Consider the following 27531-nt stretch of genomic DNA (forward strand, 5'->3'; position numbering starts at 1 on the left):
ATCATATTGCGTAGATTTAAACACACACAATAAACAGTGGAGAAAAGTGTCTCAAACGGGAAAATAATAATTCAATAATCAATAAAAGATTTACGTCAGCAAATGAGCGATCAGTAATTCAGTTGGGGCGTTACCCATCCCGATGTGGGCGTGGTGGGTGGTGTTGGGGGCGTGTCGCAGCGGAAGCGAAAGGAGGGAATGTTGCCGCGCTCCGTTCCACGATGCGTTCGATAACGTAAAGCGACCCAGTTCGTGTCACACCCCGGGAATACCTTTCAGTGACAGCGCGCGACGGGCTATACGTTTCTCGCGTTCATATCAAGCGTTTCTCACGTTCATATCCACGCAGTTTGGCATCCTTTCGGGAAACGTGAACATGGCCGCACTGCTTCCCGAGGTTCGAGGACTTCAAGCGGATGAGGTTCGTGTCACATCATGTGATATCTTATGTCAGCCATAGACTCGCGTTGCATGTTTGTTTGATTGAATTGGAGATTTGATTTTAGATGCTTAAACGTCACCTGAGCGCCAGTCTATAGTTCTTCTTTATTTGTGGCATCTAATGGACATCCGCTGGATCTTGAAGAGACAGTTGGCTGATGTTTCCAATCACACTTATTGTTTATGTTCTCTCTCAGGTTTTGTAATGATGCCAAAGATCTGACATACGACCATTTGTTTACTTTGATGGGAACTGTCACGGTTGTCTTGTGACTTTTAATTGAAATGTTGCGCAATGTCTTACGTCTCTTGAGCTTTTATGGCCACATGACGTCATGCCAAATGTCACACTTATTATGTTGTGTGTTTGTTGTATTATTAGATGTTGCATGTGTATGATCAATACCTACATTTTTGTTGCAATAAATTAAATTTAGCGTACAATGCAAAAAATGGTATTATTACTAAGTGTTTTTGTAGTACAAATATCAAAACATTCTTGCATCAGGATGCACGTTCTTGACAGGAAAAGTGACCTAAGATATTAAGTCAATTTTTCAAATATAAGAATTAAGTAAGTTTATGGTCAAAACAAGCCAAATGCCAATGGGGTGAGAAAAATAAACTTGGATTCGGTTCTTGAGAAAAAAATACTAAATCCAAGTTTATTTTCTCACCCCATTGGCAGTTTTTTAGTCTTGTTTTTACCATAAACTTTATTATTTTTCATAAAACAAGATTAAATATCTTAGGTCACTTTTCTGGTCCAGTGTTGTATATTCGTTTAAGAAGTTTAGACAATTTTACTAAAAACAAGACAAAAATGCTTAGTAAGAATGTTTTTTTTTGCAGTGTATGTTAAGTGATGTCTATAAGCGTTGCCAGACTTTCTTTTCTACGAAAGCTGACTAATGATAATGTCTGTTTAAGTTATATTATGTGTCGTGTATTAATCATATAAATATTTGCTACAGAATGAATCCAGAATCTTAAGGGTAAAAGTCATCGCTGGAATCGGGTTGGCCAAGAAGGACATTCTGGGTGCCAGGTCAGTATCACAGGTTGTGTTTTGTGTGTTTGTTGAGCAGAGACACTTTTACACCTGAAGTGTCGTGATAGACAGACAGACATTTCACCTTTCAGCTCTTCACATTATGTCATCTTCTCTTAAAGAACCTGTGTCATTTATTCATTAGGGCCGTTGGACACAGGTTGTTTTAGGACGATTAACTAGTTGTTTTTGATAGATCAGCATTGGTTCAGCTGAAGCAAGGACATTTGTCTTTGTGATACATTGAGGATGTGTGATGTGTCCACCCGCTCTATCTCTGCCAGCATCATTCTCATGCATGTACACACTTGCAGTTTGTTATGAACACATCATGTAGTTGTGCCTCATGCATCCTGCGTGACAGAGGTTCTGTTTGGGCAATCTGACAATCATACAGGCATTAATCTTTTCCTAAATAAAGCACTTTGTAGAAAGACACCGTTTGTGTGCGAGAGTAAATCTGACCTCAGTTTATCATTCTTCAATTTTCGCTGACGTTACTTAGACATCAAAGAATGAGCCACTCTAGTAGTTCAACCTGGAATCAAAGGTCAACCTATTTACTTGACTAATGCGCTTTATTTCACACTACGTTTATCAGTACACATTATTATTCCAAATACAAACTGTATTTTTCTTCTTAGTCTTTTATCAGTGTGACTCTGAACTTACTTACCCTATTGTCGGATAGGCCAATGTTAATGTTAACCTAAACTGCTTTTTATTTGTTGTTTTAGGCTACTCTTGTATGTCATAAAGTTGTCAATAATGAAGACTTTCTATAGTCATTCCATAAATGCAGTAAAAACAACATTAATGACGAAAAAATGAACAAATGAACAAGAATAGACACAAGACTTGTTTAAATTTACATTACATTTAGTCAAGCAGACGCTTTTATCCAAAGCGACTTACAGATAAGATAAACAATGGATGCATTTGGAACGACATAAGGACAACAAAAAGTATGAGTGCAATATAAGTGGTCTCATATATAGCTGTTTATTAACGTAATGAATATTTGTTTTTGGAGACGCATGCATTGCGAGGCTGTTGGTGAGAGCAGGACAGTAGATGGCAGTGTTTATTTGAGCTCTGTCTGTCCTTGAGTTTAGTCGTTACCGAAATAAGGCAAGATGTTCCATCAATATCTTTACATAACATCTTTCCTTCTGTGTAACGCTGTCTTTGTGTCAGCTGTGATATTCAGAGAAACATTTAGCCGCTCGAATGAAACGTTAACGGATTGTGAATTGCTTCCAGCTGATGTTGTGTGTAGGTTAAGATGGTGAAGGACACGACACCCAACCTTTTCCTCCAAGCCCAGTCTGCAATTCATGTGTTTTTCTTACATATTTTCAAAATGTTGGTTTATTTTTGCATAAAACCTTATGCTTAACCTTGTTTAATTCAGCGAGTAACTTCGGCATCATGTTTGTCGTGCCCAGATCTCAATATTCTTATATTCTTGTAGATGACAATGAGTATAAACATGTGAATCTGACCTCGTTTCAGAAATACTGATGTCATACTTGTTTCCGTTTGTTTTCTTTTCATCTCCAGTGACCCGTACACGAAGATCTCTCTGTATGATCCAGTGAATGGAGAAATCACCAGCCTGCAAACCAAAACCATTAAGAAGGTAAACCCTCATTTACTGTCCTGTACAGATGTCAACTCATCATCAAGAGTTTAACACCGTCTCTCTTCTGCTGTCTTTAGACGTTGGATCCGAAGTGGAACGAGGAGTTCTTCTTTAGAGTAAGTGCATCGCTGTTCAGACATATAATGACTCTTTAAGAGAATAGGGCTGCGCCTGGCGTGCCGACCATTTTTCCCGTCGTTGAACTAGCTAAAGTGTTGGGCCCTATATCTTATAGCTTTAAGCAACAGTTATGATTAGAGGATGAAGAATAGAGAATGCTTATGGATCATTTCCAAGTCATTATTTGTCATTTTGAATACCGCAATAAATATTGTACGTACACTTTACACCGATGGGCTATTCCAACATTATGGACTTAACATTTTGCGTGTTCAGAGAATGAATTTGTTACAAGTATATTGAACCATCTGTTTATATTTTTGTATTTGTACTAAACCCTTAGTTGTGTCCCAAATGACATACTATACACTACGCACTCAACTATGGAGTGTAGAAGTGACGTCAATCGCACGACACAATGCGTGTGTATAAAAATCTATTTGTACATTCTACATTTAATGTAGTTTTCACGTATTTTGCCCAGCATGACTTTCGTCATCATCACATTGAAGCGTTATCACTCTGAAGGAGAACTTTGCTCGAGCAGAGTCTGATAGCCCCGCCTCCATTCCACTACGTAATTGCGACTTTTGAGTTAGTGAATTGTCCACAAGTCCGCATTCCATATTTTCAGTTAAAAAAGTGCATCATCCGGGTACTTAAAGTGCGCTTCTATTTTGAGAGTTCCCAATGTCAACACACTACTTCTCACACTATTTATATTACAAAATGGCGTAGAATAGTGCATAAGTGCGCGATTTGGGACGCAGCTTCTTTTCTTCTTGAATTTTTAAAGACGAGTGTGATGTCATGTACTCGTGCACATGTGACCTCTACATACACGTGCAGTACAGTAAACATCAGCTGGTTAAATATTAACTCACAGATTGTGTATTTGTCTCATTCCAGATATGATAATGATACGCCAGTAATTCAGTGATTTTGTTTTTCTTGAGAAAATTATTAAGTGTAGTTGCCTTTATAAAAAAATCATAACTTATGTTCTGTAATATACCTTATGTGCGTGTTAGTCTTGGCTCAGAACAATGTTTACGCTAACCTGAGAGATGTAGAGACAAGGACGAGCCGGTCCTGTAAGATATCACATGACCATCAATTAAATTGACACAGGATTATTTTTAACCTGTACTATGTAATGGTTTAGAATCAATGTCACAGTTGTCATGTTATGTAATGTTACTTGAGCAACAATTTATTTTTATTTCAGATTTATCTTTCAAATAACACTAATTACGTCTACACTTGATTTCAGAAAATGAATTTTTCACTTACTATGTCTTGTTTTCCAGCACAAATATCTAGAATATTTAAACTATCATTTCTTAAAGAAAGATACATTTACGTGACCCACTCTTTATTTTTGAAAGAAAATATAAAAAGCAAGTAGATTTGTTTAAAAGAAGAACATAAACTTGAATTAAGTATTTAATAAAGAGGTCAATCCGGTCTTGTAAGATATCACATGACCGTCAATTAAACAGACACAGGATTGTTTTTTAGCATGTCATGTTACGTGAACGTCCAGCTCGACGTTCCTCGGAAACCTGTAAACGATTACAGAATTGTCATTTTTCACATGCACTTTTCCTAAAATAGAATCCATCTTCAAGTTCATCTTTCAAGTTCAAAGGAAATGTAATCGGGCATGGGAATTAAACCTAAAAGCTTCTGTTTGGGGTGCGTGTGATAAGAGATGCGTTCCCCCGCTGTGAGGTCAGAGTTCAGGTTGCCGGGTCAGGAGTTGGGTTACGGGGTCCGCTGAAGCTTGGGGCACCTCTTACATTCCTTCCTCTTTTCTCGCTGTCATGTGACCAACTGTGACGCATTTACTGATGTGCTTCGCATCTCTCTTACATAGCCATCACCCGTTTCTCAGAACGGACGGACAGATGCGCTGCAACATCAATAAAAGGTCCTCTGGAAACTGGAGATTGGATTAGATAAGAAAGTATCAATATTTATATTTTGAAGAAAAACAGCACAAGCATGTTTTTAATTTCGAAATAAGTGGCTGAGATGAAAATGCATTTGGATTCTGTCTTTGTGTCAAACATTAGTACATTCACTAAAAATCACGTTGACGTGATTTGGTAAAACTGCTTTTTATTTTAATTTAGAAAACCCAAACATCATTTATCATTCATTTAAAGGAAGTACATAAATACAATCAATTGAATTATTTACTCACCCACAAACCTCTATGACCTTCTTTCTTCTTCCGAACACAAAAGAAGATATTTGAAAGAACGTTGACAACCAAACCCCATTGACTTCCATTGTACAAACACGAAGCACTGAGACATTTCATAGAATATCTTCTTTTGTGTTCCACTGAAGAATGACTCACATGCAGGTTTACAACCACGTGAGGATGAATAACTGATGACCGAATGTTTATTTGCGGGTCAACTGTCCCTTCATGATATTTGGTGGTGTCCAGCTTTTGTCCAACACTTTCACACCCCGGTGAAACACAAAGAGTGACTGTCACAGACGCTCCTCGCACTTCTGTAATGCATGAATCAGAGCTATAATGATCCGGATGGCAGCTTAGAAAAGGTTTCGTCCTATTTGTGATGTCCAGAGCTGGCCCAAATACCAACACGGGGACTTTAGAAATGGACCGACTGATACTCTGTCTGGACTCTACAGGCATGTGCTTATGAGTCACTGGCCATTTACAGACGTCAAGAGATATAAACGTAGTCAACCTTCTGTACATTAAGATGACGTTGATAGATGTTTTTGTTTGTTCTCCTTTACAGGTTCATCCCAGGAAACATCGGCTGTTATTTGAGGTGTTTGATGAAAACCGATTGGTACGTATGTTAAATTGATTTTACGAACTAAACGCATTTTTATATCTATGGATTATTTTGTTGTTGTGTTTCAGTATCACAGTCCTAGATTCAAATTCTCGAAGTTTTGTTTTTTGTGGTTTTGTCATTTTCGATTTTCCATTTTGTTGTAGCTCTATGGATTGGCAAACATCTGTCTAAGCAAAATTGTTTTGCGTGACCACTTATTTGGCCAAACAGTGGCTGCGTTTACAATGGAAATGTAGTTGAGCAGTTAGTGTTAGTGTCGTGTCCAGGTGTGTAAAATCACCAGCGTTTAGTGTGTAATGAATGAACAAGGATGCCTTTTAGCAAGTAGCCACCGTAAAGCTCAGGTGTGAGAAATAAAATCTACCCCGAGGGGCTGTAATGTGTGAAAAGTTACTGCTATAACACACACAAAGGTGAAGGAAGCGTGACCGGCGGGTGTGTATACGTGGAGGGGAGGGTTCTCCGTCACGCTGCTGCCGTCCCACCTGAGTCGTGAGGAAGGTTAAACAAACTCATGCATAAAAGACCCAGTGTTCACGTGTGAACAGTACATCTTGATAAGATTATAAACCACATTCACCTTCCAGTTACTAGATATTGAAAAAACTGAGATGTCGTTGCTAGAATGTGTTTGTTGGATTGTATTACGGTCGTGAATCAAGCATGTATGCTATTTCCATCCCTTGAGAGGATTAAAGATTTCAGTAAACGTTTTATTGTAGTTTTATTAGTTGTTTGATTTAGCTTTTATTTTTATGTTTTTAGTTTTCATTTTAATTTGGGTTAAATTTGTAGCCGTTGTGTAATGTGATTTTGTCATTTTATTATTTTTTGTAAAATGCAAGTTCAATTTATTAAAGTTTTAGTATTTAAGTTAAATATTTTAGTGTCTCGACTTGAGCAACATTTTTTATTTATTTCAGATTTATTTTTCATATAACAATAATCAGGTCTACACTTCGAAAATCTATGTGAAAATGCATTTTTCACTTCGTATTTTGGTCTTGTTTTCCAGCACAAATATCCTAAAAATCTTAAAGAAAGTTACGGTTTCTTTACAAACAAAGTGACCTTTAAGATATAAACAGTTGATTTTTAAAAGAAAATATCAAAAAGCAAGTACATTTGTTTAAAAGAAGTATGCAAACGTATTTAAATATTTAATAAAGAGGTAAAACTTAATTTATTCTTTCAGCTGATAACGAACATTTTTAGAATGTAAACACAAACGTGTCACGCACTGCCTTGGCAACACAAGAGACTGACCCACAACTTCTCTGCGTGCATTGGAAACATAACTGTAACCGTTTCAGACTGTGCTTAGAACGAAGGGTTTGGCGTGATGGTGGAAAAGCCCTCTTAGATCCAAATTTGAGCCAACCTGAATCTCACGTTTTGTCACGTTTCACACAGAATCAAAACCTCAACAACATAGTCTTTCATTTCCACTATTTCTGGATTTAGAGTAAGTTTATCTTCATGTGAAGCGAAGGAGGTGTCACGTGTTGTGTTAACTGCAGTTCTCCCCGCTGCAATTGGCTGTGATTGATGAGATGGCATTTCTGTGACAGAAGCGGGTCTTAAATGGCTGTGACACGGGGTGTCAGATGACACGTGATGTGGCGCATGTCCATGACTAGCTCGAAGGCTCTTATTAAACACAACTCTGCTAGTTTTAAAGATGGACCGAGTCTGTAGATGAAGCGATCATGCCTTTAAGCGGCGCTCGCTCGGAGCTGCAGAAATAGGCCGAACGCTCTGTTTACAAGCTTGGTGCTTTCAACAGCTTGTAACGCCCGCTTCTCCACACATACTGCTGAATTCAAAGTACGGATACCGTTCGGAAACCCGGTCCCCCTGATTCGGTACAAAATGATGCCAGAACACATTCCGCTTGATTTCCTGTAACTCTATCCCGCCGGGGTAAAAATATTAGCAGAAACTCTAGACGTCTCCTGCTGGAGGAGTTTGCAGGCTGTTCCACCTCGCTCCGTCCTGGCATGCATGCAGATTGTTGTTTTTTATGCATTGACCAGCGGCAGGGCTTCAGGGTGTTGGAGGTGGGGTTCTTGCGAAACCGCAGAAGGCGCAGCTGATACGCCAGAGGAGAGGTTTCTCTCTGCTTGGAACAGTTGCCTCTGTGAGGCTCAGCTGGTGATGGTATAGTACTCTCTGTTACCCGCTGTTTTTATGTTGCGTTTGACCTCACATGGCCGGTAGCTTCTGAAGAGCTTCGGGAGGAATGCCGCTTGTCACCGCTGCTATTTTGGCTATGCTGAGCTGCTAATGATTGGGACCGGGAGCTGCGCTGTGCTGCTCTCTTGCTTCTTTTATTTCTTATTTTATTCCACGAGACGGTTTTCCATGTCGTGTGTTCCTCCGGACCCTGTGTACTAGGACCCTCGACCGCATGGCACGACAACTGCGATTGCATTTCGCCTCGAGGCGAAGCAACACGGACCCTCTGTCAGAGAGCTGCAGTCGTGTTGAGGACTGCACGCTGACTGCTGGCGGCCGGAGCTCCGCTGAAGGACTGGCGTGCAGCTCCGTTCACGTGAAGGTGACTCCAGGACAGCTGTCCCTGGCCTTGCCACCCTTGTCACCAGAGTACGGCAATTTACAACACCACTCCACTGTATTTATTCCCAAGGTAAACGGAAGCAGAAAAAGCACGCTGCAGGTCTCTTTGCAGCCCTGCAAACAGAGCGGCGACACAGAGGAGGGAGAGATCGCGACCTGCGAAGGCGGCAACGGGAACTCGTATGATGGAGGCTCTTGTAGCAGCAGCACGGCGAGCGATGCAGGTTACTGCAGCAGCAGCAGCATCTTCGAATCGGACGTCCCAGAGCGCAAGACGGCTCAGGACAGGGTGGTCTCGCGGCGGAAGGCGAGGGCACCCCTGCGTCGCTGCTCTTCCCTGGTGATTTTCCCACGGAGCCCCTGCACCACGCCGCCGGCGTCCCCCGTCAGTCCCGTAGCGTCTCCCATGATCCCTCCGCTTCCTCCATCAGCACGAGGGTCCTTTCAGACGTCGCATCAGATGCAGCTTTCCAGCGCCGATACGGCGCACGATGACGCGTCAAAGGGATCCGTCGCCACTGCGGTCAATGGTCTGCGGATGTCCAAAAGCAGCTGCACGTCTGCCGAGCACAGAGACGCCAAATCCATCGTGCATTTCAGCATGCTGCCGGAACCGGAGCGAACGGAAAGACACTCCAGTGCTTTACTGCGACTTCCTTTAGGGAAAGCCAAGACGAAACATAACGTTGACTCTTCCAAACCTCCCGACTGCCCTCAAACAGACAACCAGCCTGAAGCTCAGAAGGTGAAGCTTTTCCGCAGCACCTCAGCCTGTATGCTGCCCAGCGGAAGGTCGGAAAGAAGACACGATACCTGTCCGACCGGCAGTAATTCAGAAAAACCCTCAAAAAAAGACTACCGGCATGTTCTTCACAGGAGCATTTCTTTGGAGGTTCCCTGTGCTAACACGGAGATATCTTGTCACGTTTCGAATGCGGCACACGTACACTCCATGAGCGGCCCGCCGCACGTACACATCCATGTGTCTCACGGCACCAATCCAAAAAAAACCAACAACAACGCAAGCGACCAAACGAATGATGATCCAACCTGTGTGGAGAGAAGAGCAACAGTAAGCCTTTCTATCTGATCGCATGTGAAATCAAAAGTGTCATTTGACTTCTTTAAAAGTACTAAAGTCTTTTTTTCTCGTTAAATTGCGTGTCATGAAAAAGGTGTTTTGACATCTGAATGCTGTTGCTGTGGTTTGTGTATTTTGTAATGAGTTGCATTCGACTCTTTATTCAAACATTTTAAAAATATAGAAGAATTGTTTGCTCAAATGTTGCTCTTTCATAGCTTAGAAGATCTGATGGAGTTCTCAAGTGTGTTTCATTTAAACATCATCTTCGACTTCGTAAAAATGTTTAGGAGAAATAAAAAGAGAATCACATGCAAAACACATGAAGTGTGATTGAATGTAGATTGTGGAGGTCATTTAATCTGGATTTGAGTAAATGTTATGAGAAATGTTTGATATCGAGATGAGATTTAAACAAAAATTCTCTTATGGTTGCCAGATTGTGACATATGTCCCTGCATCTGTGGCTTTTTTTTGCAGACATAATTTATCTTTTAATGGGTGATGGCTGTAAACTCACACAGTCTGGCGTGAATCAAACATTCAGGAGTATTCGATTGCGTCGGTCTCATTTATGAAGTCTGGCTGACTTGCAGACGGATAAAATGTCAAAATAAAACCCGAGCATCTTGTGACTTTCAGGCACGTGTTATGTTTAATAGGACTTTTTAGTTGTTTTATTGATGTGTGAGCAGTGTATCTGAGTGATAATGGTGTAGATTAAGTTCAGGAGAACCTCCTCCAGCCCCCGGCTCTATAAATACACAGGCTTTAAAATATTCTGCTTGACTCCAGCGAGTCTGGCCGTACAGCGTGCTGCTCAGCTCTCTGGATTCAACATGATACGCCGGGACTGCCCACGGTCACACTCAGCTGTTGGGCCAAAGGTCAGCTGAGAGACGACTGATAGGTGGAGGCGGTGACTGAGACGTGACAGTCCTCGTCTGTTGAGGATAATGTGTTCAGTACCCACCGGGACGTCCCGCAGCCGCCGCGTGTTTTCAGAGCATCAGGTGTCTCGCTCTCTTACCCCTCAACTCATTTCATTTGCACATTCTTGGTCACTTTAACAACGTGCTGGAAACAAGTTACACATGCAGTTCACAGTAGCTGTAAACTTTATTGTGTGTGTGTGCTAGAGGCTTGTTTACAGATGATTGTGTATGCGTGAATGGGTGTGTGTTTGTGTGTTCACTTGTATACGTACGTGTATGATTGTGTGTGTGTATGCCTATATTGGTTTGTGTGTGTGTCCGTGTGTATGTGTGAGTGTATGATTGTGTGAGTGTATGATTGTGTGTGTGTGCGCATGCGTGTGTTTGTATGAGTGTTTGTGTTTGCTAGAGGTTTGTTTGTAGATGATTGTGTGCGTGTGTGTATTTCTATGATTGTGTGTGTGTGCATCAGTCTATGGGTGTGTGTGTTTGTTCGCGTGTATGAGTGTGTGTGCTGGGGGTTTGTTTGTAGAGGATTGTGTTTGTGTGTGTATTTGTATGATTTTGTGTTTGTCTGTTCATGTGTATGTGTGCGTTTATGAGTGTGTGTGTATTTGTATGATTGTGTATGTGTGCTAGAGGTTTGCTAGTAGATGATTGTGTGCATGTGCATGTGCGTTTGTGTGTGTATTTTTTATGATTGTCTGTTTGTGTGCATGTGTGTATTAGTTTGGTTGTGTGTGTGTTATAGAGGTTTATTAGTAGATGTGTGCTTGCGTGGTTGTGTGTATTTGTAGTAAAGTGTGCAAGTGTGTGCTAGAGGTTTGTTAGATCATTTGTGTGTGTGTTTTTTAGCAGATGACTGTGTGTGCAGGCGTTCCGTATGCTATTGTGCATGTGTTTTTGTGTATGCTAGAAGTTTGTTGGTAAATGTGTGTGTGCCTGTTTTTATATGATTGTGTGTTTTGTGGATGTTTGTCTGTTTGTATGACTGGGTGTGTGTGTATATGTATTTTTTCGATTGTGTGTGTGTGTGTGTGTGCTACAGGTTTGTTAGTAGATGTGTGTGTGCGTACATGTTTGTGTATTTGTATAATATTGTTTATGTGTTTGTAGGTGTGCTAGAGGTTTGTTAAATACTGTGTGCGTGTGTTTGGTAGTCAATGATTGTGTGTCTGTGCACTAGGGTTTATTTGTGTGTGTGTTGTGTTGTGTATTTACCTGTAGTCTCTCTCCTCCACTGGTCAGATTGATGAAACTACAGTAATGAAGAACGGCTGCTTCTGCATGAAGACTCACACAACTCATCAGAGCTTCTTCATAATAACATCGTTCATCTTCATTGAGAATAAATTAAAAGGATCAAAGTTTCTCCATTTCTTTTTGATTGTCATTAAGGATGCATGAGGCTTTGTTTAGTATGTTAACGTTAACTCATTTCTTCAGGTGTCGTTTGATGATGTGAGTGTGTGAATGAAGGTTTATGATGCGCTGCTGTACATTTACAGGATGAACTTTGTGACCTTTGTAGTTTGATTGAAGTTGTTTGTTATCTGCAGGACGTGACCCAGCGGCCACACTTCTCGTGTAGAAGAAAATGTTCCTCTTTCATCTTGCATCATTATGTCTTCTCTTCAAACGGTTTCTTTTTATTAGCGGGACAGACGATGTCAAACGCATCTGACCGCGTTCACATGGACTATACTGTAGTATTCTATTGTGTTGGGTTTTCTTTTTATATTTGGTTTGTCTGAATAGTTGTGCTAACATCAGCCGAGATTTCTCCTGACGCTGACTCTGGTACTTTAGCGCGGTCCATGCGGACTGAGTTTGTCATGTGGCGGAGAGACAGAATTACTCTGTGGTTTGACCTGAATTCAGAACAAACAGGCGAACGGTGACGAATGAAGGAATACTTCTGTTTGAATGTCGGTGTTGAGTTCAGAACGCTGTACGAGAATAAATATATCTTTGAAAGCAGAGCGGTCTCGTGATATTGTTGGACATATTTCAGTTCTAAATAACCAAACATCAGAACGATGAATCTTTAACGCCTGGTTTGTGTGACCTGCGTTTGACGTGTCACGTTGCTTCAGTTAGTTTAATGATAGCGTGTGTGTAAAGATGGGTGTAATTTTGTTTAACAGGGAATGAAAGCCAGCGTGGGATGTAAAACACTTTTCAATGTGAGTGCTCTGAAAACAATCTCTCTATCTCTTCTGGCCTACTTATACCTTCTCGCAGTCTCTCTACCTTCATAAAGCCTCATATATGTGACCCTGGACCTCAGAGCCACAATTATGAAATTGAGATTTATGCGTCACCTGAAAGCTCAATGAATAATCTTTCCATTGATGGTTTGTTAGGATATGACAATATTTGGAGACTATTTTTGAAAGTCTGCACGTTTTCAAGCATTTCAATTATCTCAAAAGATGCAAAAGAGAACTCGATTCTGTTCTTATGGGATGATTGAAACATGCAAACGGCCAGAAAGCAGCAACACAGACAACATGCAAAATACTGAATTGAGTTCTCTTTCATGTCTTCTTGCTCTTAAACAGACAAAAGCACATAAAATGATGCCAAAATAGCAAATATCCTTGTAGAAGTCATCCATTATGTCTTGAGCAAATCGCATGCAATCTCTTAAAGGGCCAGCAGCATAATAAAGATCTTTTTAATGGATATCAAACAACAAAGGACGTAGACAAAATCACTCAGATCTTGACTGATGGAATTCTATCTTATAGAAAGATTTATTCAATATTCCATTCAAAACACTGATTATTTGCCGCAGAAAACTTTGATGACTTGTCTTATTTTATCACTTACTGGTTAGTTGTCTAAAATATTTGAAATGACTGTGAGTTATGCTCATAGTTTGTTTATGGTATATAAAGTTACATGAGTATACAGTTTTTTTTAAGATTGCATGGGTAAAACAACAAACAATTAACTAGACAGTGGTAGGGACAGTGAAATCCCTTGCCAGTAGAAAAAAGGCCGTTGCTATGAAGAAGCAGGTTTGTTTTAAAGCTGTCTATGGGTTTACCGCTGTAATGACGTTGTAGAGACTAGAAGAACCTGAAGACTGAAATTCTTACCAAACTTGAGTGGGTCATTCCTAAAGAAGTTTGTAGGCATTTTGGTTTTGATATAGTTACAGTAGGAAATGAACAAAGTATCTTCATGGAACATGATCTTTACTTAAGTCCTTATGATTTAGGGCGTAAACCTCTGTGTTAAAGGGATGGTTATTGTTCAGTATGGAAGTTTGTACATTACAGAACAGTATAAAGTCTCTATAAAACACGGGGACACAACATCAGTTTGTGAATCTTGATGGCTAAATGAGTTAAAAGAATGGGAAAACCTTAAAAAAGTATCATAAATGCACTAAATAAGGTCGTGAATTGTGCTTTGGTTGTGTTGAAGTCACTCCCGCTGTCTTCTGGTGTGTTACGATTGACATTCTATTCAGTTTCTTAGATGTTCTGCGTGTTTTGTATGTTGCTGTGTGCTTGTTAAATGGATAGTTCACCCAAATTGAACAATCACGTGGTTTAAACATTTGACTTCAGCGGAACACAACAGAAGATATTTTGAGAAATGTGTCTGTGGTTTTGTGTCCATACACTTGAAGCAAATGGGTTTCAGGGTTTTCTGGTTATCAACGTTCTTCAAAATATCTTCCTTTGTGTTCTGCAGAAGAAAGAAATTCGCACAGGTTTGACATGACATGCGAATGATGACAGGATTTTTACCATCCATTTTATGAATATCAGACGTGGTATTTCATCCCGTGCTCATCTTGATGTCTCTCTTTCTCTTTAGACGAGAGATGACTTTCTCGGACAGGTGGATGTTCCTCTCCATCAGATCCCAGTGAGTGTTTGGCCATCTTTATTTATAGCGTGTTTTTTTTCTTGTGTTGTGTTATTAATGTTATTTTTGGGAGGTCTGCCTCACGTCTTCAAGAGTCGCTCCCATTTTAACACGGCATCGTAAAAAAGTGAGTCATAATGAGCTTTTGGAAAAGCCCATTAGGACTCACTCAGACACTAAAATTGAACATTAAACACCGTGTGTTGGCTGTATGTTCATAAACATTAAGTCTGAAGCTATTTTCGGCATTGTTTATTATTAAAATACAGTTGAACGTGGAAGAACGTCAGTTGAATGACACAATGAAGCCGTGTGAAGACTGATTTCAGTGTTTTTGTCATTTTAATGTCCGCAGACTGAAAATCCAAATGCTGAAAGACCCTACACCTTTAAGGACTTTCTCCTGCACCCGAGAAGGTTAGCGGACATTTTAGCTGTGCATTTTGCCTCCTGAATACCTGCATGCTTTATCTCCAACTGGTGTCATTCCATTGTTGCCGATACGCCCTTTGATGTTGTGTAGCCGTGTGCTGTTGTCATTTGAAACATTTACATGTCAACACTTTTGATACAGTTGGGTTGAGTTTTGCGTCTTTGGTGTTGATGTTCTGTGATGTGTCTGTATTTATCACAGCCACAAGTCCCGGGTGAAAGGTCATCTCAGACTGAAGATGACTTACCTGCCCCAAAACAACGATACAGAGGACAATCCGGCTGAACAGAACGAGGGTCTGGATGTAAGATACTTCAACACAAACACGTTCACTTTTTGATTCTTGTATGACCTGAAAGAATTGTGCCTGACAACGGCCTTTAGTTTGTGTCTAATGTCAGTGATTCTATGAAATTCTTTTTATTTCAAACTTAGATCATTATTGTTTGGCAAAACAGTAAATGTGTTTGTAGAATTATGTGATGGTCACTCAAAAGAATTTCATGTGGCCGGGGTTCCCAAACTGGGAGGACTGGTTTAATCTCAAGACCCACCAAAATATTTGGAAATATTGGAAAACTGCACATTTGTCGTTTAGTAGATTTAGTAGATAATTTTTATTTAAGCTGTAATTGCAGAAAGCGTGTGGTTAGATATTAAAACCATTCCTAGCTTTAATTTTGACTGTTTGAAGGTAAAAACTTGGTGCAACCCACCAATTAATAAAAACATGTATAAAAAGGATTCATGTAGTTATGTGGGACAGTTTTTAGGCTAGCTACTAAACTAATCGATCATGTACATTTAAAGCCGTGGAAAAAATCGAGAGACTATTTCAAAATATTTTTTTCTGATTTTAAAATCGACTATTTCCAGGTATGTGTTAAGGTAAAAAAAATGGTTAAGGTTAAGGTTAAAATTACAGAAAAGATACTCTTTCTTTTTTCAGACCTCAAATACTGCAAAGAAACAAGTTCAGATTCATTTTTAAGCAACACAACAGTCATAATTCTACATGTATTTAGGAAAAGTTTAAAATGTTTTTTATGTGATAACCTGGATTTTTATCCCAGTTTTCATGTGTCTTGTGTCAAAGTCTGTCAGTCTTTCACATTTCTGTTGCATGGCTTTGACACTCCTGAGGTTTGAGTTTGTTGAAATTCAAAAAACACTGAACTGGAACGACCACAATACATCTAGAATTGATGATTAAATGCACATTTGGAGTGACTGTGTGTCTTATTTAATCACTATCGCACATCTTGTTGTTCAGGAAACTAATGACGTTTGTTTGTGCAGGAGTGTACTGTGTACTTTTCCACCTCCATCTCATTGTACGAGGGTTGTGTTGATGGTGGTATTGTGTGTGTTCACACTATTCAAGAAATGCAGAAGCACAAGTGTTGGTGTCAGTAGATGGAGTGATATCCTAGTGCTTCAGGATCTCATAAAATAGTTACAACGTTTGCTTACTAACTCAGTTAAAAAAGCCCAGCTGTCTTAATACTTGTCCCACATAATAAAAACTTTGCTATTAGTAATTGTACCTTATCATGGGCTTGACTGACCCCCAGTTAACTTCCGGTTTGTGTTTGGCTAGTGTCTAACACCGTGTCTACACTGGACCTACACAACATGTTTTTTTCAAATGGGATTGTCGCGCCGCATCCAGTGTGAACGAAATGTTCAAATTGAATGGGTTCGAATGGGTTTTCTTGTCTTTTGTCGCATCGCGCTGCATCTGCTGTAGACACGGTGTAGCTTAGTAATTTAACTATTTATTTATTTGTAGCATTATTTCACTGTATAATAATTGTATTAAATAATGATTTGTTGAATTTTGTTGTATGATGATTTTATGAAATAAACAATTTGTTGAATGGGTCCTGTAGTGTGGTCGCATTTAAACAAACCGTTGACACCTAGTGGTTGAGGTTAGTATCTAATAAGTGTGTCTAATTTCAAAATATTGGAGAGACAAGTTTAGCCGAGCAACGATTCATCTGGGTTTCTTTTGCTTGTTATCAAAAATAATGTACAGACGCTCTCTTATTTGTGAATGTGTACCGGACGTTCAGTTGGGGTCAAAAGTGCGCATGCGCAGTAACGTTTGTTTATGTTGTTAAGATGAAACAGTCACAGTAGAATTCTGCTGGATGTACATCAAAAAAGTGTCGTAATTATTATACTAAATCTAAAAGTATATTCAGTATACTACCATAGTCATATCTGAAGTATTCTTTCATGTGGGTGTGATAACCAGGGTTGTGTGTCGTGAAAAATGGCTCAGTGTTTTCATGTTGTGTGTTTCCAGCCTGGTTGGGAGCTTCTGGAGCAGAATGAGTTGTTCAGTCCACATCATCCTCATCAGCTGCCTGCGCTGCCCCCTGGCTGGGAGGAGAGGCAGGACAACTTGGGACGAACGTACTATGTGAACCATGAGAGCAGACGCACTCAGTGGCACCGACCCACAATACAGTAAGCACACTAACATTAGACACACTACATGTGCTACAGCACGATGACTTTCATATGTTTGACTCTTTAAATATGGACAATACGAGTTTGGTCTTTATTTGGTCGGAGAGCTGTGTCATGTTAACAATAATGGATTTTTGTGTACTTCTCGTAGGCAGAGAATAGAAACAGATGTGTTTTTGTGACATTGCGTGTTTGTAGATTTTCAGGAAACAATTAACAGCTCATAAACTCCAGTGAAGTCTACCACAGAGCTGCTTGTGTTATTCCTGCCGTTTCCGTGTGTTTGTGTGTTTGTTCACCGAAGGCTTTGTGTTGTTTTACAGAGACTGTCAGACAGAGGACGAGCAGAGACAGGACTGCAACACTGAGTCTCAGCGGGCCTTTCTCACACGCAGACAGATATCTGAACACAACGAGCAGAGAGAGTCACCAGAGGTACACACACAGACACACATTCCTACTAAAATGTGAACACAACGAGAGCCATGAACTAAGGTTTCGTCCAAATACCAACACTTGTGGTCTTTGTCACCTGAGGGCATTTGTACTTGATAGGAAGTAAGAGCACTAGTCTGTCCCATGTCTTTAAAAAGACAAGTGTTCTGCCCTTAACACACACTAAACCCACACTATCTTGACTAGCACTTCAGAGCGGTATTCGGGGCTAAGTGTATCCCATCATGCATCACGCTCTGGAAATAAATCATGTGATTTTTGGCCCGGGTCTCGCTTTCCAGTGTACGTTATACTATTTTGTTTTGCCTGCATGTGTTTTTCTTTTCGTTTGGAACAGCAACTTTAAAGCAAAACACATAAAGTTCTATAACATAAATCTGATTTGACTACATACAGTATTTTCTAATTAGATATTACATGTTATTTCGTAGTAAAACGTAAAGTATTGCACATTTTGTTGCTGAAAACTCCAGAGATAGGTTCTGTGTTTTGTAAAACCGCGTTTTACCACAGAATGTATAAATTATGAAGTAGTGTCCGTGACGTCACCTGTAGGTTTGTGAAGAGTAAAAATGAAGGCGGAGCTGGCCGTCGCCATCTTGGCATCACTTGATCGCGCGTCACTCCAGGATCATCGAAAATGGGCAAAGAGGCAGGACGTGGGTGGAGCTGACGCGCCTCGTTGGTAAAATTAACCTCGGCCGCCAAGCTCGACATATTGCCGGTTGACACAAAAATGTGAATGTGACTGCTAAACGGACACCTGTCACTCAAGTGGCCACGCCCTTAATTATGCAGAATTTTAAGGATTTATATAATCTAAACGAATGAGTTATACAAAATTAACCAAAATGACCTATATAGACCAAAATACGTTTTTGTACCAGGCTGTAAACATGTTTTTTTGTTCCGTAAAGTTGGCCATTTTAGTTGGATCAATGAGATTCTGCTCTGTTTTGGATTCAGCCTCTAGTGGCCAGTCGATGAATTGAAGTTTTAAACTCTTCCGTGTTGGTTCACCAGAGAGAACGGAAGATTCCCCTTGGTTTTATCGCATAATTAGAAACACCACACAAATGAAATGTTTGCACTTGCTAACTACATTTACATTTAGTCATTTAGCAGACGCTTTTATCCAAAGCGACTTACAAATGAGGTCAACAAGCAATCGGAAAAACATAAGGACAACAAAATGCATACGTGCAGTAAAACTGCTCTCGTTTAGCACAGTGCAGTAAATAAAGCTAAGGTTTTTATTTTCTAAGGATAGAGAGAGTAGAAAAGAAATAGAAGTTGGTACTAATGGGTCGGGTGCTGACGGAAGAGATGTGTTTTCAGCGCACCCTTAAAGATGGCCACAGAATCTGCTGATCTTGTAGCAGCGGGCAGATCATTCCACAGATGTAACGGATCCAGAGAAGGTGCCTGAAAGGGATTTTGGGGATGGCACCACAAGACGTCGTTCGTTTGCGTTGCATGAATCTACAGGATCTGAATACATGCTCACTTGGGATCTTCACGGCCACTAGAGCACTTGGGTCAAAGACAGGAAATACCTCATGAAAGTAGTCAAGTGGTCAAGTGCAAACACCGCAAGTGTGGGTATTTGGACAAAGCCAGAGAGAGTCCCCAGAGTTACACACACACACACTTCTGTGACTTCCTTTCAAACAAGCTGACAGATGACACGTGTGTGTGTTTTAGAGTTGGGAGATCATAACAGCAGATGACAGCACACTGTATAGCAGTCTCAGCGAGCGTTCACCGCCTCCTCCTCACTCACCCATGGAGTTCACAGGATTCTGTGAAGAGTTCAACAGATTTCAGCTGGGGGGCGACAGACGCACATCACTCACGGTATCACACACACACACTCACACACACACACACAGTTTTCAGCATTCGCCAAATGAGAGCAGAAATGAGCTTTAGAGAGGACACTGAGCCGTTGAGAGAGAGAGCAGCTCATATACACATGTGTACGACTATCTAATTATATAATTTTTTATAAATAGAGATAAGTTAAAAATAAATCACAAAATGGCATTAAGATTACAAAATAAGTTTGGCCTGCAGTGCTACAGTATTTGATTTAATGTTACACTTGTAAAATCGCCTTCGAAAAGTAACAGGAAGCGGTTCATGTTCGACGATGTCATTTTGTTTATTTGTTCAAACAAGGTGAATTCTCATCACGAGGAGAAAAGGAAAATAATAAGATATATAATGTAAGCAAATGTAAAGCGAGTACAAAAATATGAATGGAACGATATTAGATGAATTACAGGGTACAGAAAAACTCTTCATCACACTAGCAGTCTATTAAAGGGTGTTTGTCCAGACAGTACAGTTGAAGGGTTGTGTTGGTGTCAGCCGCAGGGTCACGGCAGTCGCAGAGGAAGTGGACAGAACCTCACAGTGGAAGAACATCCCATTCACCCTGTGGTAAAGAGCTCAAATATATTGATCATAATATCTCTGTCGCTCTCATGTGTCATCTCAGCTGTCCCACATTTCCCAGCATTCCCTATCCTCGTATAACATCACGTTATTATCTGTAGTTATTGCCCACCTCTGTCGGGTTGCCTCCGGGATGGGAGGAGAAGAAGGACAGTAAAGGGAGGGTTTATTTCGTCAATCACAACAGCAGGACAACCACCTGGACACGTCCACTCATTCAGGTACATCATCAAACTGCATCCAGCCGTACCTGTGATGCTCTCTCAACCCTGGAGTGTTGTTGGTGGTTGTCCGGGGGTTGCTATGGTTGTTCTGAGTGTCAACTTGTGTGTCTCAGCTCATACAGCCGCCATCAGAGACGGCGGCGGGCAACACTTTGACCCCGTCCCAGAGTGCCTCAGTCTACGCTCCGCCCCTGATCTCCCCGGAGGCGTCCCCGCAGCACGCACACACACCGGAGCACACGGGACTGATCCCGCAAGGCTGGGAGATTCGCAGCGCTCCGAACGGGCGGCCGTTCTTCATAGACCACAACACTAAGACCACCACATGGGTGAGACCCTGACAAACAAACACACCAACCCATTATATTACCTTTTGGTCAAATGTACCGTAGTGAAACCGCACAACTACCCTGTGCATATAACGGTTGGAAGGTACAGTAGTGTTGTAATGTTGTCCTTCCTCACAGGACGACCCCCGACTGAAGGTTCCCGTGCAGACGAGGAGGAGAGTCTCTCTTGACCCCACTGACCTCGGCCCGCTGCCGGTAAGAGTGTCGATGATGTCACGAATGACGTCATCATTCAATAAACGAGCTCATGGATAGAGATTGAGTATGTGTGTGTGTGTTTTCTCTCACAGCCCGGTTGGGAGGAGAGGGTTCACAGTGACGGCAGAATCTTCTACATCGATCACAGTACGTGGCAAACCCTTGTTTTGTGTTCTGGGGTCGGGTTCACGAAACTGTTCTTATGACAAAATCTAAGATGGTTCTTAAGATCAATGATATTTCATTATATTAACATTCCTTAAAATGTTCTCAAATATTTTCTTAAGAACATCTTAATTTTTGTTGTAAGAATAAAAGAATATGATTACACTCGCTTGCTCATGTGGTAACTGTATGTTTATCTAATAAACTTATGTGTGTAACAACAAGCACGGCGCTTATATAGCATAAATATATTCCTATTCAACGTTATTTATGATCACAAGTTAGCTAATATGTTAACAACCGTTAAAAAATATACGACATAATACTTGTGACCCTCTCTGTTTCGAGTCACCTTTGCTCCAGGATGATGTAAATACCACTCCATATTTAATAATGAATATTAAAGTGAGGGATCTAGACCTTATCATTATTATATAAAAAATAAATATTCCTTAATGGCAAGTAAACGTCAAAATTATGATTCTGGCTCAAAACAATACACGTCACATGTGAAGCAACCAAATACACGTATTTAACATCTCACCTTTTGAGATTTAATACAACCGTGAGGCTGTCGTAATTTTAAGATGACCGCATTTTGTTTCGAGGATTTAAATTCTTCTCCATTTTTTCCTAAGGTCAATCTTTAGAACATTTCATAGAACTGTCTTAAGAAGGTTCCTTTCGGGAATACGTAACTGTAATAAGGTTCATTAAAAGGAAGGAAGGAGACGGGAACCGGAAGATATTTAAACATTTAATAAAGTAATAACAGCCGCCGGGGAACAAAATAATAAATACAAATACAAACATGTTCTGTCCTCTCTCTTCGACGGTCCGGTCGCTCGTCTCTTATATGCTCCTGATCTCCTACGTGATTCGAGACCGGTGTGCGCACAGCTGGCACTCATTCACAATTACTCATCGGTCTCGAACCACGGTCTCGCCCCGCCTACTCTACTACAGTAACATTCACAACTTTTTTCGTAAATTAGAATTTAATGGCAGCTAAGAAGAATTTTCTGCTTAAGAATGTTTTGTGAATCCGGCCTCAGAATTGTGAATGTAAAATGAAATGTGTTGTTTTTTTTCAGACACAAAAAACACACAGTGGGAAGACCCGAGACTGCAGAACTCGGCCATCACTGGTCCTGTGAGTCCTCATGACTGCTTCTGTTTCTTCTTTGGGACGTTCGTGTTCAGAGAAATGAGGAATATCATCTGTTGTCTTTTATTTCAGGCTGTGCCGTACTCCAGAGATTACAAACAGAAGTATGAATACTTCCGTAAGAAACTGAAGAAACCGGTACGTGCTTTTTGTTCTCTTCGTGTGGACCAGAGTATTTAGACCCGCAAACTCTTCGAAACACAATAACACAATCTAATAAACATCTTGTGATTAAAATCCCACCCAACATTATTTTCCACGTAATATTCTGGTTTTATTTCAAACACTTTTTCAAAACACAAAATGAGGAGAAATCAACAGAATAATTCAGAAGCTCGTGATGATTTTCTCTCTTCACTGAATGATTGTGATCTCATGCCGTCTCCAGTCAGATATCCCAAACCGCTTCGACTTGAACGTGAGACGGAACGCTGTCCTGGAGGACTCGTACCGCCGGATTCTGTCCGTCAAACGTCCGGATCTGCTGAAGGCCCGCCTCTGGGTGGAGTTTGAGGGCGAGAAGGGGCTGGACTATGGAGGCGTGGCTCGGGAATGGTTCTTCCTCATCTCCAAAGAAATGTTTAACCCGTATTACGGGCTGTTCGAGTATTCTGCCACGTAAGCGGCAACACATCTTCTTTTGATCATATTTAGTTTATAAAAGCAGATGTGAACCTGTCGTGTTTGTGTGTTGCAGAGATAACTACACACTACAGATAAACCCAAACTCTGGTCTGTGTAATGAGGACCACCTGTCGTACTTCAACATCATCGGCCGGGTCGCTGGAATGGCCGTTTATCACGGGAAGCTGTTGGATGGTGAGCAGAGGAGGTCTTCTTTAGCATTTTTATACAAGAATCTTCTCAATGAGAGATAATGTTTGTTTTTATGTTGTCTGAACAGCGTTCTTTATCCGGCCCTTCTACAAGATGATGCTGCAGAAGGTGATCACATTACAGGACATGGAGTCTGTGGTGAGTGACCGGCATGCCTCAACCAATCAGCAACATGTTTTCTCATTTCTATAAAAAAAACATAATCAGGCCCGATTCACATTTCGCGTCTACAATCGCGTGGAAAACGACAGCCGCGCTGCTTTCTCTCTTTAAACGACATGTGGTGCGCGCTCTGCACTCCCAAAACTATTTCCATCTCGATACGCGTCAAGACCACGTCGACTTCACTTCTCATTGATCTCTGCATTAGTGGCACAGTTTCAAGCTGCTTCTCCACTCTTCTGACTTTAGGACGGCGAGTACTTCAATTCTCTCAAATGGATCCTGGAGAATGACCCCACAGATCTGGACCTGAGGTTTACCATCGACGAAGAGCTCTTTGGACAGGTATCGCACCACATGCTGTCTTCTAAAACCACACGATATCTTTGGAGAATTGCATTGAAGCATTTTCATTCTTCCAAACCGCTGCACATAATGTCACTTCAGGTTTTTTAGATATTTGTTAGGACTTAATTAAGCAGTTTAGAAGCGGTGTTATAATCTGACGTCCTCCACAGACACACCAGCACGAGCTGAAGCCGGGAGGAGCAGACATCGTCATAGATGACAGCAACAAAAAGGAGTATATTCAGTGAGTTTACTCATCATCACAGTGTCTATAGACCAGAACATCACTACTTGCTGTTTCATGATACAATGTAAAAATCTTTTGTGGGTTTGTTTATCGAACTGACGTTTATATGTAAACATGCTGTTTATTTTCAGTCTGGTGATACAGTGGAGGTTTGTAGACAGAATCCAGAGACAAATGACGGCATTTAAAGAGGTAACAACGACATTTATTCAATTTGTCTGTGTAACAGACGCCCACATGTGCTACACTGAGCCATCTGTGAGATTAACGTCATCTTTATTTACAGGGATTTTATGAGCTGATCCCTCAAGACCTGATCAAGATCTTCGATGAGAATGAGCTGGAGGTGAGACGCAGCGTTCCAGATGTGAGATGATACAGAAGTTATTCAGATGCTTCATTTCTCTGTCTCTTCCTCAGCTGTTGATGTGCGGTTTAGGTGACGTGGATGTCAACGACTGGAGAGAAAACACTAAATATAAAAACGGCTACAACCAAAATCATCCTGCTATCATCTGGTTCTGGAAGGTCAGATTTTATTCCTGATATGCATTATTTTTTATAATTAATTAATTAATCATTTATTCATTTTTTTGGTCTTATTTTGAATTTAAAATGTGCAATTTAAAAATAGTTTCAAACATGGTTCACCCGTTCAGAGTGAAATGTGGCTTGATATCATCTATTTTTTTATTTATTTTCTATTCATCATTCTGGAAAACATTGTAAAAAATATTGAGATAAAGGTATTTATTCAGTGATTTTAAGTGAAGTATTTATTTTTAGACTGTTCTGTTGATGGATGCGGAGAAGAGAATCCGTTTGCTGCAGTTTGTGACGGGCACGTCTCGTGTACCAATGAACGGCTTCGCTGAGCTTTACGGTCAGTCCCGCCCCATCTTACCACACTCTATAAAATCAATATTTCTGCTTATTCTTCAAAGTATATTAAAGCCTTTTATCACGTCTGCCGTAGTCAATATTGAATTTTATTGAATTCTTAGGATCCAACGGGCCGCAGTTGTTTACCATCGAGCAGTGGGGTACGCGTGACAAACTGCCCCGCGCGCACACATGGTAAGAGTCGTATGTTCATCACATGTCTGTCCGTCTCTGTGGCGTGTCTCACCACCTTCAGATCATTTACCAGCTGTTATCTGCTCGCTTAGTTTCAATCGACTGGATCTTCCTCCGTACGAGACGTTCGAGGAGTTACGTGAAAAACTGCACATGGCCATCGAGAACGCTCAGGGTTTCGACGGCGTGGACTAGATTCAGACAGCGTTACCATGGCAACAGCCTCACGACTGCCAGTTTTAAAAGAAGACGGCGCACGAGCGAAACGAAGGATGGAGGACAAACTGACCTGAGAGCAGTATCAGCAGGAGACAGAACGAATGTGCTGTTACAAAAGCTGATTTAGGGACATCTGATTTGTCCTCTGGCTCTGTATCACAAGCTTGTTTGTTTGTGATGTTTACAAAATGATGTTTTGTATCGTATCTCTGCACACAGCTATTTCTAAATATCTATAGATTTGATTGTATATATGCATTTCAGCATAATAAATATTTATGATACGTGCTTTTGACTTGCGAATTATAGTTATAAGAGTCGTGCAGCATTTGCCAGACAGGGTCTACTGAAGATATCCTGTAATGCAGGAAACGAGACCATTAATATTCGTCGTGTGTACAAACAATGCCATCCTATTGTTACTCTGAAGTAGAATTTAAGTGCTATCTGCACAGACAAACACATATCTGTGTCTTTTCTCAATATTATATCTTAATTGGTACCTTTTCTGACTTCGACTTTACGTTTACATCTTTTTTATGTTTACATCATTACAGACACCCCACTTTAAAAAAAATAATGCTGGTTGTTTTTTTTACTGATTTTGATGTTTGACGCACTTTTCTAAAAGTTCAAGTTTTAAGTCTTATCGGTATATCGCCTCTGTCGAGCTATATCGTGATTTTGTGACAAGTCATCGCTTTACTGTATATCATTTCCTAAATGTTTACAGCATAAATATTGCTTAAAGTAAGCACACTTTGTCTCGCAACAAACACGTTGGACTGTTAAATAACTTTGCCTTTATTTGTAATATAAATGATTTGATTCAGTGTCCCAAAGAACAACTTTATCCTTTAATGGACAAACACTTGTAATGTCTATACTATTGTATAATTAAAGGCTACTATATGAACGCTTATTGCATTTCTACAGATGGTCAAAGCATTTTTGGCAGTGAAGAGAGAACTTTCTGAGATTCTTTTCTATTAAAGTTTTAAGTTTAAAAGTGTCTTTAAATGGACAGTTCACTCAAAAATGAAAATTCTGCCGCCGTTAACTCACCCTCAAGTTGTTTTAAACCTGTATAAATGTCTTAGTTTTGTTAAACATAAAGGAAGATATTTGGAAGAATGTATGTAACCAGCTTCTTCTCCCACATTTACTGCCATAGGAGCGAAAATAAATACAATGGGAGTCAGTGTAATGAGCTCTGTTTTGTTACTGGCATTCTTTAAAATGTCTTTGTGTTCAGCAGAATACAGGAATTTGTACAGGTTTGAAACTATAAGTAAATGATGACAGAATTTTCATTTTTGGGTGAACTGTCCCTTTAATGTCAAAGTAGATTGTGCTGATTTTATTTGTCATGCCAATCTTTACGCTTTGTATTTTTTGAAAAATAAAAGAGCAAATCTTCCATCTGTTTTCAGTGTAATTTGTCAGGACAGGTTACAGTAGGTTTATAAGCGTCATGTTTTTCACAATATTTATTTTATCTGGTCGGCACATTTTAAATGCCTATTAGCATTTAAAATATTTTTTTAATCCAAGATCTTGTTTTTACTTGTTTTTTACGATGTCTGCTTATAATGTTTTCTATAGTTTTAATCTGTTATTTAGCTGTATTTTTAGTTATATTACCAAAATTATATCAAACTCCAGCATTATTGTGGAAAATCTATGTGAAAAAAAATCATTTTCAAAAACGGAGTTATCTATTTAAATCTTAAACAAGAATTACGTATCAAAATTCAGTAAAGTACTGTACGTGACGTCAGAGAAAGGTACACAGAATGCTGTTTACTTTATGCGTGAATATGTCATTGTATAAACTTTCAGTCTTTGATTCATGTGATTGTAGTTCTCTCGGCGTCCAGCAGGGGGCGGTAGAAGCGCAGATCAGACTCGGGACTCGAGCGATTTTTGTGTGCGTGGATTTAACCAACACATGTTGAAATAATACAGTACATGTGAAATACTATTGACCTGCTTGAAATATACAGAATAAACAGTACAGTTTATTATCCCTACTGTCAACAAGCATCAGATAAATGGATGGATGGTGGATTTAATGGTATTAATAGGAATTGGAATTGAAACTATAATGGTCTTA

At 40.2% G+C, this 27531-nt stretch overlaps 1 protein-coding gene across 4 annotated transcripts; it reads left to right on the forward strand.

Annotated features, from left to right (window-relative positions):
• nedd4a (NEDD4 E3 ubiquitin protein ligase a) lies at positions 1 to 26835 on the forward strand. 4 transcript variants are annotated; one of them, XM_056766379.1, is made up of 30 exons: positions 1 to 421; positions 1416 to 1489; positions 3056 to 3134; positions 3215 to 3253; positions 6044 to 6097; positions 8757 to 9758; positions 14540 to 14590; positions 14946 to 15007; positions 15225 to 15327; positions 17338 to 17501; positions 17828 to 17939; positions 19665 to 19817; positions 20334 to 20405; positions 20522 to 20641; positions 20758 to 20973; positions 21112 to 21189; positions 21285 to 21339; positions 22452 to 22510; positions 22598 to 22663; positions 22914 to 23143; positions 23223 to 23344; positions 23430 to 23500; positions 23774 to 23869; positions 24043 to 24116; positions 24251 to 24311; positions 24406 to 24465; positions 24540 to 24647; positions 24906 to 25002; positions 25124 to 25196; positions 25289 to 26835. In XM_056766379.1, the coding sequence occupies exons 1-30, from the start codon at positions 143 to 145 to the stop codon at positions 25389 to 25391; spliced, it is 3933 nt and encodes a 1310-aa protein (XP_056622357.1). In that variant the 5' UTR covers positions 1 to 142; the 3' UTR covers positions 25392 to 26835. The 4 variants fall into 4 exon arrangements, with proteins under 4 accessions (XP_056622357.1, XP_056622356.1, XP_056622354.1 ...); XM_056766378.1 differs by lacking the exon at positions 8757 to 9758; XM_056766377.1 differs by lacking the exons at positions 1 to 421; positions 1416 to 1489; positions 3056 to 3134; positions 3215 to 3253; positions 6044 to 6097 and adding an exon at positions 7384 to 8666.
• Positions 26836 to 27531: the final 696 nt, after the last annotated feature.

This window comes from Triplophysa dalaica, chromosome 14 (assembly GCF_015846415.1).
Source record: "Triplophysa dalaica isolate WHDGS20190420 chromosome 14, ASM1584641v1, whole genome shotgun sequence".
NCBI classification, from domain to species: domain Eukaryota; kingdom Metazoa; phylum Chordata; class Actinopteri; order Cypriniformes; family Nemacheilidae; genus Triplophysa; species Triplophysa dalaica.